We start from the raw sequence: 15,336 nt of genomic DNA, 5'->3' as shown, positions 1-15,336 counted from the left end.
CCTGTTGTAGTCTTGTCGAGCTACGTGTCCTACCCATTGCCATTTTAGTCTTGCTACTCTCTCTAGGATGTCTGTTACATTAGTTCTTCTCCTGATGTCCTCTGAACGGATCTTATCCCTAAGGCTGATCCCTAGCATCTGTCGCTCCATAGCTCGTTGTGTTCGCTGAAGCTTGCGAGCGCTTTCCTTCGTCAGAGTCATCGTTTCCAGACCGTAAGTTGTAACTGGCAGCACGCACGTATTATAAACCTTGGTCTTCAGGTTAATTGGAACATCCTTGTTGGTGAGGATGAATCTTAGTTTTCGGAATGCAGTCCAACTCATACCTATTCTGCGAGGAATTTCTGCACGTTGGTTGTCTTTTCCAAGTTTCATCTTGTGTCCAAGATAGATGTACTCATCGACAGCTTCTATATATTGGTTTCCCATTTTAAGTGGTCGACTCTCTGGGCTTAGTATTTTCGTTTTATTAATGTTCATTTCCAAACCAATCTTAGCAGAAGCAGTTTTTAATTCTTGGATCATGCTTTCTAGCTCATCTATATTTTCACTTATGAGCACAATGTCATCGGCAAAACACAGGTGGTTCAAATATACCCCGTTGATTTTTATTCCTTTATTATCCCAATGAAGGGTTTTGAATACATCTTCCAAGGCAAGGGTAAACAGCTTTGGAGAAATTGTGTCACCTTGTCGAACTCCTTTGCCAACTGAGATTTTATTGGTGATGAGGTCTTCGTCCACTCTGACTACCATTGTTGCTTGATCATAAATGTTTTCCAGAAGCTACCTTGAGTTTATCATGGCATTTTGAAGTGCCTTCATGATTGCCCAAATCTCCACTGAGTCAAAAGCTTTTTTATAATCAATGAAGGCCAGATGAATCTTGATGTTGTACTCAGTGGTTTTCTCAAGAAGAAGACAAATAGTCTGGATGTGTTCAACAGTTGAGAAACCTTTATGAAATCCCGCTTGTTCAGCAGGTTGATAAAAATCCAGTTCTCTTGTGAGGCGGTTGGTTACAATTTTAGTCATGAGCTTGTAAAGGTGTGATAACAAACTCACAGGACGATAGTTCTCTAAATTTTCCTTATCACCTTTCTTGAAGAGAAGTATCACTTCAGCATTTTTCCAATTTTCTGGTATTCTTCCAGAGTTAATACACTTGTTGATGAGTATTCTCATGGCTTCTAGCAGATCTCTTCCACCTAATTTCAGCATTTCATTCGTTATTTTATCCTCCCCAGGGGATTTTTTATTCCTTAGTTGTTTAAGTGCATTTTCAATCTCAGCAGTGGTTACTTCCGGTGTTACTTCATGTGTATAATTCTGGGCTAGTTGTTCATCGCTGGATGGTTTATTAATGGTTGATGTATACAATAGAGTTTCTTGAATCTTTTTGATATTTTCTCTTAATTCTTCTAATCATTTGGGTGAATTCTTTTCTGGCATTCTTGAGGTTCATGGTGTTTTCTTCTGTTTTGTGGGCTTGAAATTTCAATCAAGCTTGATGTCTTTCTTCATACATTCTATCACAATCAGAGGTCCACCAGGCATGTCTTTTCCTTGCATTTAATGGAGCTAAATCTTCTGCATTCTGTTTAAGAATTGTTATTAGGTCATCTAAATTATCTGTTAGCCTTGTAGTTCCTGTTCTTAACCGATATTGGGTATTCTGGATTAACTGGTGAGGGTCGTATGTCCTTTTCTATCCAACTCTATTTTGTCTTTTCCTTCTTAATGGAATAAATTTAATCTTGATTTTAATTAAGTAATAATCTGAACCAGTGTCCATTCCCCTTAGAACTTTGACATTGTGGATTTCCTTGTGAAAGAATTTGTCCATACATACGTGGTCTAGTTGCCATTCTCCCTTTGCCCAATCAGGATGTTTCCAAGTTTTTTAAGTTTTGTGGTTTTCTTTTAAAATATGTAGATTTGGAAATTAGTCCATGGGTTCTGCAAATTTCTATGAGTCTATGGCCATTTCTGTTAGTATATTTAAGAGGAGCCCACTTTCCTAGACAGCATTAGAAAAAGAAAGGAAGATTATGCAGAAGTGAAGAAAAGGGCACAAGGTCGAGAGATATGGAGGTCACAGCCATGATTGGACCTGCCGGATGGCAGAACAACCTATGATGATGACTTTCCTACTACATCTTGACAGTCCTTTTCCTTACCCAGTTGAGCGTTAAAGTCCCCTATAAGGATCTTGATGTTATTCATATTTATTTTATTCATTGTCTGATCAAGGAGATCCAAGAAATTATCGACTCCTTGCAGAGTTTTTGTTAGGAAATTTTTTTCATTGGTAAGGGCGTGAGCACTTATGATGGTGTAAAGTTTGTTTGTGGTTTGTAAAGTTAGAATTGCAATTCTCGGCGAGATGGCTTTAAAATCAATTACGGAATCTATTATTTTCAAATTTACTATAAATCCTGTACCAAACTGGGGGCAATGTTTCATGACCCTTTGGCCTGGCTTCCCATTGTACATACTATAACCTTGAGATTCAATCGGATCTTCTGTTAAATTTCTCATTTCTTGAAGCCCTACCACAAGAATATTTTGTCTATCTAATTCATCTGTGAGCTTTCCAGTTTTCAGCAAGGAGTTTATATTGTGCGTTGCAATGTAGTTAATATGCTTATATTTGATTCTATATTTGTATGTTTGGTTATATGTATGTATTTTTGAGTGTTCAAATTCATTCTTGCCTTTTAGGCGACTACCCACCGAATCCGATGTAGTCTTCTCCATCCTTACGGGGTTGGATGGTGGAATTCTTTTAGTAAAAGACTTTTCCATGTCTGACTATCAAAGGTTATCAACCTTAAGTGCAGCAAGCTCTGATTTATAACTACGGTTGTTAGCTGTAGAGGATATTTATTCAGCCGCCACTAATATGTGAAACAGACGCACTCAGTCCACGTATCCCATAGGTGGTCTGCTTTGTAAACAACATACATCAGAAGCAGGTTACCTGTTGTCCCGCAAACATGACTGATGTGGTCCCTTTGGAGAAGTTTCTCACCATCTCAGGATATTTTGTCCCTCTCTTGAAAATGGCAACTTCTCTGGGTCATTGCTCAGCTTTGCTTCCTCATAGTTAATAAAGTTAGATGATGTAAAGATATAAAGTCATGTTATCAAAATACTCATTCACATCTTCTGGAGACTTCTCTACTCGGCAATGTTTTATGTTCTCAGCTAACCTTTCAGTCAATTGTGCTTTATGTCCTTTCATAAATAAGCTAGAATATGTACATATACTGTACTCATGTGTAATTAGCTGCAGTTATTATTGAGTGCAGTGATGCACAATCAGCACAAACAGGATTTTCTTACCAGCACACTTTACTCTGCTTTGTATAAACATTACTCCAAAATCAGCCACGTGCAGCCTTCATCAGAATTTCCTGTGCAGTTACCCAACCTGTGTAATACAACCCTGGTTGACATGTCAAAAACCAAGAAACAGAGATAGCTAGAGGTTAATACAGGACTGTTATGTCCTGTCAGAATGTCTGAGAACATTGTTTAAAAAAATCTACTGTTATACAGCAATGAGATTAGAATAAACAGTATCAGAAATGGTGAAATACAGAGAAAGACCAGAAACAAATTATTTCACAAAACAGAATAATTTAATTTCTACAGGGTGGCCCAAAAGTCCTGCATTGTAGGAAAAAAACAACTATATTATGCGCAGTAGTTAATATTATTTCTTGCTGGTAAAAAATGGTGACTATGGGTTCCCTGTTCCTGATCTTAAATCCAATTAATTTTGCTGTATAAGGTTACCCCAAAGTAAAAGTTTACAGGGGTACAAACCATTTGTGTGAGCAAATAGCTGCTGAGTACAATGCTCTAACACTAGTCAGGATAAAAAAAATAAAAATAAAAAACCACCCATTCTGCAGGACACGAAGGAACATTTACAGTTGTGTTTTGACATTGGAGGCAATCATACTGAACAGGTATTGTAATATAAATTATTCTATGATGCAGAACATTTGGGCCACCTTGTATGTTGAGTCTCTTATAGTACTTACCTGAGGAGTTGACTTCGTGGCAGTATTACCGAGTCCAAGTTTACCATAGTCGCCATCTCCAAATGCCCATACAGAACTACCATCAGAAGAAACACATACTGTATGATTCAAACCACATGCCACCTGGCCAATGTTGTAACCTTCTAAAGCTGTTACTCGTTCAGGTAACTTTTTGTTTGCTGTGGAGCCTAGTCCAAGACGACCATAGTCACCATTACCAAATGTGAACAATTTTCCATCTGCCGTGACAACTGCACTGTGCTTAAAACCACATGCCACCTGCAATTACAATAGGTGCTGTGAAACAAGCTCTGTTACAGCCTTTAATCTATATACATGTTTGCACTGACATGTAACACACTAGCACTAGAAAGACCATCAACACAATACTCCTCAATATGAAATAAATATATTAATTGACTGGTACTTGATTTAAGTTTCACTATTTTGACAGTCTGTTAATCACTTGTTTTATTTGTTCCTTGTCCATCCATATCAACCTATTCTGTGAACCATATGTTTGTTGCAGCAGTGAAGCAGATAGTCGATCCAAAGGTGCAACCATGTTGTACGACATCTGTTGCATGGCCAGATTGATGAATGATTCATCGAAAGGGAGAAGCAAATATTTCAGAAGCAACAATGGCAGTAGTCTGGATGACTGAATGAAATGGCATTATAATATTACCTCCTCCTTCTTGGACTTCTCGCAGTTATTGTGGTTATCACTACAAAAAAGATTAAGACCAGTTTTATGGCCAGATGTCTTTCTAACTACAACCTTATGTGGAGGGATGTATTCCCTAATGCATGTTTCTTTAGTGGCTGGTAGTGCGATGTGTTGTATGTAAATGAAGATGTGTATTAAGATGAAAACAAACACCCAGTCCCTGCACCAGAGAATTAACTAGACATGGCTAAAATCCCTCGGCTGGCTGGGAATCAGAACCAGGGTCCTCTGAATCGAAGGCTACTACACTGACCATTCAGCCAAGGAGTCAGACATTGTATTGTAATACTGCCAAACATACCCAAAAGCATTGGTAAACCACGCTCATATATCCCGAGTACACACATCTTATTACTCTATGAAGCCATTTCCTCCCTGCCTTCCTATTATACTTCTTCATTTCAGGTCTAATTTCATCTATTCCTGCTGCTTTATGACAATGGAGTTTATTTACCATTCTTTCCATTTTCTCACACGTAATTTCACCAACATGAGCTTGGTTGTTTGTGATATCACCAGGAAGATTTCCTTTTACGTTGAGAAGATTTTTCAAAGTATTTCTTCCACCTATCCAGTGATTCCCAGGGATCTAATACGAGTTCACCCGATTCACTCAAAACACTATTCATTTCCTTTTATCCCCCTTGTTACGATTCTTTATTACTGTCCAGAAAGGTTTCCTTGCCGCTTGACCTAGCCTTTCCAGGTTATTACCAAAATCTTCCCACAACTTCTTCTTGGATTCAACAACTATTTGTTTCACTCTGTTTCATGTACAATTTCCTCTCTGCATCAGTTCTTGTTTGGAGCCATTTCTGATACACCTTCCTTTTATATTTATAAGCTGCTCTCACTTATAATTCTACCAAGATGTTTGTTTTTTCCCATCAGTACAAACAGTTGTTCCTAGGCTTCCCTTTGCTATTTCTACTACAGAATCCTTGTATTTCTTTCTATATCCTGAACCTGCTTACTGTCCACTGTTTGGAATTCACTAATCATATCCATGTACTTCTGTCTAATTTCCTCGTGCACGATATTTTCTACCCTTATCTGCCTGCAGACAGATTTCTCTTTCTCTATCCTTGGTCTGGAGATACTTAGCTCACTACAGATCAAATAGTGGTCTGTATCATCAAAAAATCTTTGGAATATCCACACATTCCTAACAGTTTTCCTGAATTCAAAGTTGGTTATGATACAGTCTATTATGGATCTGGTGGCCCTACCCTCCCATGTGTAGCGGTGAATAGCCTTATGCTTGAAGAATGTATTTGTAATTGCTAATCCCATACTAGCAGAGAAGTCCAACAAATACTTCCCATTGCAATTAGCTTCCATATCTTCCCTACAATTACCAATCACCTTTTTGTAGAGTTCGATTCCCAACTTTTGCATTGAAATTGTCCATCAGCACTATCCTCTATCCTTGCTGTTGAGCCTGACTACAATGTCACTCAATGCTTCATAAAACTTGTCAACTTGATCCTCATCTACACCCTCACATAGTGAGTACACTAACACAATTCTCGTCCCAATTTTTCCAACTGCCAAATTTACCCACATCATTCGCTCGTTTATGTGCTGAACAGAAACTATGCTGTGTGCAATAGTATTCCTGATGAACAATCCTACCCCACACTCTGCCCTTCCCTTTTTAACACCCTTCAAGTACACTTTATAATCTATCTCTGCCTCATTATCTCCTCTTACTCAAACACATTCAGACGCATCCTTTTCGCTGACTCAGCCAGTTCTACTTTCTTTCTTTCTTTCTTCCATAAGCGCCATTAATACTGACAGTTCCCCATCGAATTCCATTTCATTTGCCAAGTACTCCGAGGCTTGCTTAAAATGTTCAGTGTGCTTGGTGAAAATTCTGTGAAGCAGGATGCACTCTTACTTAGACATAGTCCAAATGGGGATCTCTCCTCTAATGGGTTAGGGACCACAGGTGGATTTTATAGTTCTAGCAGCCTGAGCACAAGGAGGACCACGACTCGGAATATATCTCACAGCCACTCAGCCGTTGCCCACGATTCACGAACTAGGATGTGACCACAATAACCCACACCATGAATCATGTACAACTTACTACACTGAACAACTCTTACCCTCATAGTTTAGCCAGCATAAGCTAAAAATCCACATGGTTTTTCTTCAACTTGCTTCGTTAAACTTGTTGTTGTTGTTCAGTACTCAGCCCTAAGGCTGGTTGGTCCTCAACAGCTCTGCCATCAGCTGTCATAGATGGCCTAGGCATCACTGAAGAGGCGTACTAGGGAAATGAGGAGCTTGTTTCATTTGCATATTTCAGAATGGAGAATGTGCAGAGAAACAAAACCAATGATATTTTCAAATGTACAGATAAAAATTACATACTGTACAGTAAATGACATTTTAATCCACATTAGTTACTTGAGGTGAATAAACAATTTGTTTTGATAAGGATTACCTGATAATTTAAAGAATTGTTTCTAAACATGATAGTGGGCGATGTGTTACAGACAGATATCTGCTGTCATGGAATTTTTTGGTAGAAGTTTTCATGTTGAATAATCCTTACCCTCATAGTATAAACACATCATTAATGGTTTAGCCAGCATAAGCTAAAAAGTTGCACAGATGGTCGTTTTTCCTTCGACTTACTTCCCTAAAATCATTAATGCTCAGCTTCCTTTCATCACAAATGAATGTTTGTAGACATAAACCTTTCTCAGGAAATATTATTATTATTTTTTTTGCAAGTTCCTTTACGTCACACCAACACAGATAGGTCTTACGGCGACAATGGACAGGAAAGGGCTAGGAGTGGGAAGGAAGCGGCCCTGGCCTTAATTAAGGTACAGCCCCAGCATTTGCCTGGTGCGAAAACGGGAAATGGAAAAATCTTCAGGGCTGCTGACAGTGGGATTCGAACGCACTATCTCCCAAATACTGGATACTGGCTGCAATTAAGCGACTGCAGCTATCGAGCTTGGTAGGAAATGTTTTATATAATGGTGAAATTCACATCAAAATCCATCCAGTAGTTCTCGAGATTAGCCGTCACAGACAGACATAATCGAGGACTTTATTTTAAAGTGTGTAGAGATTATTTGTGTCATTTATTATCAGTAGTAGTATCAAATTCCTAATACAGTTGTAATTATTTTATAGGTTAGTTAATTATTTCCCTTGTATTAGTGTCATGTACTTGTTAAGTCTGGTTTTGTCAAGCAAAAAAAAACAACACATTTTTCTCTTTTGCTAGTGGTTTAACGTCACACTAACATAACAAAGGTTTTTGGTGATGCACAAGGTTGGGAAAGAGCTACAATTTGAAAGGTAGTGGCTGTGGCCTTAATAAAGGTACAGCCTCAGAATTTGCCTGGTGTGAAAATGGGAAAACCAGAAAACAATCTTCAGGGCAGCCGGCAGTGGGATACGAACCCACCATCTCCCGAATGCAAGTTCCCAGCTACGTGACCCTAACCACTCAGCCAACTCGCTCAGTAACTAACTAACTACTGTAAATACATACATACATACATACATACATACATACATACATACATACATACATGCATACATACATACATACATACATACATACATTACAGGAGTACACTAATTGTGAAACCTAATGGCTAACAACTTATTTCTTGTAGAATGACTCTTATGCCATTTATGCACCAACATGCAGCTTAGAAAAATTTCAACATTTTCCTACACACTCCAATGACAGAGTACCTTCAATATTCAAGAAAAATTATTTATAATATGTTTGTATGCATTTTTATAGCTAATGTTATATATGTTTTAGATAAGTTTTAATTTGCCATATTTTTGGTCTGTGTACAGGCATAAAATACTTTTGCTCACAAAGGGATACGATTAATTTAAGTTTTTTGTTAGTTGCTTTAAATCGCACTGACACAGATAGGTCTTATGGCGACGATGGGATAGGAAAGGCCTACGAGTTGGAAGGAATCAGCCTGGTTTGAAATGTGAAACCACGAAAAACCATCTTCAGGGCTGCCGACAGTGGGATTCGAACCTACTATCTCCTGGATGCATTAATTTAAGTACTCACTTGAAACATAAGATAAAGAACAATATGTAGTGTTCATTTAGTAACTTAAGATGTTAGGAAAACCTATATTAGCACATTCCAAGGGGCTGATGATCTAGCTGTTAAGCCCCTTTAAATAACAAACATAAACATCATCAGTAAGTTCCAACAATTCTTTCATGTTAGAATACAGCACATAAAGATATTTTATGAAAACCATATGAGGATATGAGGTATACATTTAATATGGATAATTTAGAACATGATTTTTGAATTGTAAGATATGAACAGCCCATTCTTCACAAAGGAAATACTAATTACATCACATCAACAGGAACCTAGATATCTTCTTATCGCATCCTTCCTTCTGTCATGGTATTTCTCGCATAACTTAATTTTCCTTCTGGTTCTTTCCTGTCTCTTCTCTTGTAATGAAAATTACGTGAATTTTCCTCTGTTTATGTCACTATTTATGTGAATATGTAAAATATAGGATTGTACAGTTTTTATTGTATATATATTTGTGTCCTTTGTAAATGTTTATATATTTTTCATTTTAGATGAGTAACTGTTGTACACACTACTAATTTTTGTAGTATGGCGTTATGCTGTTGCTGATAATGAATCAACGAACGAATGAACGAACAAACAAACAAATAAATAAATAAACAAACATGGTCATTATGAGCTGAAAAATGTACTCAATCATAATATAACACTTCTGTAACAATAATAACTATAATCAACATACCTGCACTACTTCTTCATTCTGTAAAGCCTCTATCTGACGAGGTCTACGCTGACGATCACTATTTCCGTGACCAAGTTTACCATAATCCCCATCTCCCCATGAAAATACCTCACCACTCTCCGCCAAGGCTAAGCTGTGACCATCAGAACCACATGATGTAGCGAGTGCTACAATTACAAAGCCTAAAACAGAAGAAAAGGAAATTCATAAATATATTTGATGATTAAATTAACATCTACTTTAGAATTCTTAGTTATGGTGCCATAATAAGCTGAGGATGTGTCAAGCTCATCCTATATACTCTCTCTCTTCAGGTCACCCTGAACACTATAACAGACAAGATATTGCATTCTAAGTTTTCCTTATTTCAAATATAAGTCGACCTTCCTCAGGCAATATTTGTATGTTGGTGGAACTCAATTCGCTTCCTGATTGTTAGACTGACTTCTTTGGTTCCATGTTTTGTAGAAATTTCTCCAACAGATTGCAGAATACATCAAAATAGTAAAGACTGTTGTTGTTGATGATGATGCTTTTTGTTAAAGGGGCCTAACACCTAAGGTCATCAGCCCCTAATGGTACGAGACGGATGACATGATATGATAATTAAAATTTTAAAAGGTATCCACTGACTAGAATTTAAAACAAATGAAGATGAATAATGATGCTGAATTTAAAATAATCAATTTAAAACAAATGAAGATGAATGATGATGGTGAACTTAAAAAAATCACTGGATTTAATTCGCAATGCCTTATTTTCAGTAAAATGAAAGAGGATAGGTAATGGCAGAATAAGACATTGCCTTCAAATTCAAAAATATATCAGCCAAATGACTATTCAAATTAAAAAACACATTAAAATAGACAAACACAAACTAAAAGAGAGTCAAATTGATATTCATGTAGTGAACAATAATACAAAGACTAATATGAAACACAACATTTATATATGATAAAACAAATCAAATCAAATCAAATCAAAATCTCTTTATTTGCAAATGAGGTGTTTACCTCGGTGGCAAATGGTACACTAAAATACATTATTGTCAAGCACTAAATATTAAATTAACTAGAGAATAAAATTTTCCTATAATACAATATTATATAATTTACGGTAACAACTTTTTCTATTAAACACACAGCTCATCCTTAATAAATTTACATTGTTTACAAAATTCTACTTATAATATCTCCTGTACTACTTACAAATATAGTCATCTGATACACAGTATGTGGAATTACTTCAAATGATACTATACAACTGGTATAAGATTAAAATTTATATTGCATTTATTTACTTTTTCTTTTCTTTACCCATTCTGGAACCTAAGTAGCATAACGACCTGCTGCGTCTTAACCAGAGCCCCTTTTGCCACCACTTTTCAGAGTTCCTGAAGGGCCTTCACAGCTACCGTAGCGGTCCCAGGGCCCTCGAAGTCCCCACTGTACTTCACCCCTACAGGCAGTCCCCTACTTTGGCTGTCCAAACTCCTTAGACCAGGGGATGGAATTAATTTATTCACACACATAACCTGCACTGGTCGAATGCCCTCTAACACTTCATTTATTTTCTCTGTTGCTGTTTATTCTCTTCTTGAATATCTGTACAGATTTTGGAAAAGGATCAAACAATACCCCTGGTAAACTGTTCCACTCCTTCACACCCTTCCCAATGAATGAAAATTTACCCCAATCGCTTCTGCTAAAATTCCTTCTAATTTTATATTTGTGGTCAGTCCTGCCGATACAATTATTTTCCAACTGAAGCCTCTCATGGATATCTCCCCATGCTGCTTCTCCTGTACAGGCTCTATATAAACCTATAAGTCTAGTTTTCTCCCTTCTCTTACTTAAAGTTTCCCACCCTACTTTCTTTAACATTTCTGACACACTACTCTTTCTCCTGAAATCCCCTGTTACAAATCTTGCTGCTTTCCTTTGCACACTATCTATTTCTTTTATTAGGTATTCTTGGTGAGGATCCCAAACACTGTTTGCATATTCCAATAATGGACGAACCATACCTAAGTAACTTTTCTCTTTTAATTCTTTGTTGCATCCTTTAAGTAGCCTCATTATGACATGTAACGATTTGTATGCTTTCCCAACAATGTCATCCACATGACTCTTCCAGTGCAAATTACTTTCAAATCTTACACCTAAGTATTTGCACTTGCACTTGCACCAAGAATACATCTAGTAAGTTATTGAGACGAGTCGGTTCTTGTACTACTTGTGTAAATCCTCCCTCCCAAATTAACTTATTTGCCAGTTTCTGTTCATGGGCTTCACTTGCAGCTCCATTCCATTCAACCTCAGGCAAGTTTAGATCTCCCCCAATTATTACCACATCATTATTATTGTTTTTATGAGAATAATCTATTATTTTCTCAAATATTTCCATGTCTCTTTCCTCTCTTCCAGGCCTGTATGTTCCTATAATTCCCACCTCTTTCATATTATCACAAATTAATTTTATCCCTAATATTTCATCCCTTTCATCGGTAAACCATTCATGTGAACAATATGTTTCCTTCACCAGAATAAACATCCCCCCCCCTCCCTTTTTATCTCCTCGGTCTCTACGATAGACTGTGTACCCTTCTGAAAATACTTCTCTTATTACCCACCCCTTCTCTCAACCACGATTCCACTCCTATCACCACATCAGTCTCATATGATTCCATCAATGTACCGAATTTTAATTGTTTATTTACTACACTCTGACAGTTTGCCAAGAGCAGTCTCATACCCCCTTCCTCCCTAAAAATTGACTGTTGCAATTGGGTAACTTGAAATTCCTTAATTTCCTGAGTTTCATTTTCTAGTTGGCTGAGCCAGCTTGAAGTACAGCTGGCTCTTTCTACTAGTTTTCCTGGTCAGTATTATAACTCAAGGGAGTTGCCTTTTTTACAGTACATATCTTATGATTAATAAAATCTAGAACAATATTTGCTATCTTTCGTTTACCTGAATTGTTTAGATGAAGGCCATGCTTTGTGTAACAGTGTCTCTCGAAACTGCTGCTATCAATTACCTGTGTATTACGAAAATGTTTACAAATTTTAACCATATCTGTATTAACTTAGTCCACTTCAATGTTCACACACGAGTCTCTAATCAAATCATGCCTGTGGGGCACGTTCACTACAAAGATGTTAGTGTGAGTCAGCTTACCTAGTGTACATTTAAGTTCAGAAATAACATTCTTAGCTTCGTTGTAAGCTACGTCGTTCGTCCCGCCGATGATCACTACTGCATCACGACTTCCGAGATTTCTTGCCGCCTGCTCCGTGTTTTCCAATACCTTCTTCATTGGGGCCCCAGGATAGATAACTGCCGATGCTGCAATATCTTCATTGACCATTTTCTCCGCAATTCCCCTCGCCTGGCTATCACCAAATATAAGAATGTTCGACACTTTCGCCGGTGCACTGTGTGGGATTTTAGGCCTAACTTTGCCGCTTCTCGTAACGGATTTTGCGCTATACGTTTGACTGCTTCCTATACGGATACCTTGCGTATTGCTTACTTCCCTCAGGGCTGAAAATCTATTTTTGGTGTCAATTACAAAGTTGTCCTTATTAAACTGTACACTTTTCCTCCTAGAATCTGAAGCAACTTGACACCACGCGCTAGAATTCTCGGAGCCACCTGTGTTCTGAGTGTTTACTGGCACCGGTACTTTCGATTCCAGTAAACGTACCTTTTCCTTTAAAATCTCATTCTCCACTATCCCTCATAAAACGGATGTCGAGGTCTGCTGACTGCATGTCATCTCACAGGATGAGGGAGATGGTACTATGGAATTTTAGACTACGGCGCACATCAACCAGGTCCACGCACTCTGTAAGGATGTGTACCACGGTAAGATGATCGCCACAAGTAAACACTGGAGGGGGTTCTCCTTTCAGTAAATAGGAGTGTGTTATTACACCGTGGCCGATCTGAAGACAACATAATACCACTGCTTCCCTCCAAGAAGCCTGAAGGGAAGTCCTCCATACCTTCGTTGTACCTTTTATTGCTCTCACCTTATTTGGAAGTGGAGTGGCCTGCCACTCCATCTCCCAATGCAACATAACCAAATGTCTCAGCTGAGAGCGAATATCACTTACTGGAACCTTGTAAGGCAACGGGAGCAATGTAACTGCCTCCTTGGCAGCCTTATCAGCCAACTCATTTCCCTCTAAACCCGAGGCTTCAGAGCCACATAAACGTGATTCTGGTGCCGGCATCTGAACACCTGGCCAGCAGGTCCTGCATCCGCTGCACCAGAGGGTGCCGAGAAAAACAGGAATCAATAGACTGTAGCGAGATCAAGGAGTTAGTACACAGCAGAAAGTGTCTGCACTCATTGGACAGTGTGTACCGCAGAGCTTCACAGATAGCATAGAGCTCTGCTGTGTACACACTATAGGTTTCTGGGAGAGCAAAAAGAAACCTATCAATGTTGACAACGAACGCACAGCCCACTTTAGTTTCTGCCCGCGAACCATCTGTGTAAACGACGACTGAACCAGGATACCGGCCAACAACGGACAGGAAGAGCCTTCGATAAATCGAAGGGTCCGTATTTCCCTTTGGGCCAGTCTGCAGATCCAGGATTATTTCAGGTTGTCGTATTATCCATGGAGGTACCCTACTAGGTTGTCTGACAAGGCAGGGAACCGAAGGTACATCAAACAATCTGTGACTGCTATCCAAGCGTATTCAACCGGCCGCATTGCTCGAGGATAAGCCGACGGTTTCCATTGTGGAATACGCAACGACAGCTTGGGTGAAGAGGCATCTGTTGCAAATTTGCAGCATAAGACAAATGCATTTGCTGGCACCTCAGGTAAAAAGGTGGCACACCAGATTCAGTGAGCAGGCTAGCAAGGGGCTTGTACGAAAAGCTCCCGTTGCCAAGCTAACCCCGCTGTGGCGGATGCTATTCAGTTTCACAAGGACGCTTTGCCTTGCTGATCCATATGCTGCACTGCTGTAGTCTAACCGGGATAAAATATGTGCCCTATAAAATCATAGGAGCACTGTGCAGTCAGCCCCCCAATCAGTACTGCTAAAAAACTTCAAAATATTCAACCTCTTAGTGCTTTGCACTTTTAACTGCCGCACATGTGGCTCCCACGCTAATTTTCTATTGAAAAGGAGCCCAAGAAATCGGTAAGTGTCGACTACGGGAAGAGCAACATTTCCTAAATAAAGCTCAGAATGTGAGTGAAGAGTACGCTTCTGGCAAAAGGACACAACAGAGGTTTTGAGGTTGAAAACCGAAGGCCATGTTCTAAAGTCCACTGTTCCACTCTCCTAATAGCTTGCTGTAATTGTCACTCTGCAACTCCCATATTATGCAAGCTATAATGCAGAGCAAAATCATCCACATATAGAGACGGTATTACTGCTGAACCAGCAGCAGCGACAATACCGTTTATGGCAATCGTGAACAGAGTGACACTAAGAACCGATCACTATGGGACTCCATTTTCTTGAATGTGGTATTGCGAATATGCCCTCCCTACTCCGACACGGAGGGATAAAATATTCGCAATAAATATCGGCAAGTTACCTCGGAATCTCCATTAATGCAGGACTGATAGGATACCATATCGCCATGTGGTGTCATAGGCCTTTTCTAAGTCAAAGAAAACAGCCACCAAATGCTGTTTGCGGAGAAAAGCATCCTGGATAGAACTCTCCAGGCGTACCAACTGGTCAGGGGTCAAGCGAGCAGCTCGAAAATA

The 15,336-nt window shown here is 38.8% G+C and overlaps 1 protein-coding gene across 1 annotated transcript in view; it reads right to left on the bottom strand.

Moving 5' to 3' along the window:
• The window catches only part of LOC136858059 (probable E3 ubiquitin-protein ligase HERC1), an 850,878-nt gene that overhangs the window by 155,126 nt on the left and 680,416 nt on the right, over positions 1 to 15,336 (bottom strand). Inside the window, exons 60-61 of the mRNA XM_068225263.1 lie at positions 9,591 to 9,772; positions 4,056 to 4,334 (exon numbers count right to left, since the gene is read on the bottom strand). Of these exons, the coding sequence (XP_068081364.1) occupies positions 4,056 to 4,334; positions 9,591 to 9,772 (461 nt within the window). The remainder of the gene's footprint in view (positions 1 to 4,055; positions 4,335 to 9,590; positions 9,773 to 15,336) is intronic.

This window comes from Anabrus simplex, chromosome 1 (genome assembly GCF_040414725.1).
Source record: "Anabrus simplex isolate iqAnaSimp1 chromosome 1, ASM4041472v1, whole genome shotgun sequence".
Taxonomy (NCBI): Eukaryota; Metazoa; Arthropoda; class Insecta; order Orthoptera; family Tettigoniidae; genus Anabrus; species Anabrus simplex.
This window is presented reverse-complemented; position numbering and strand designations above follow the sequence as displayed.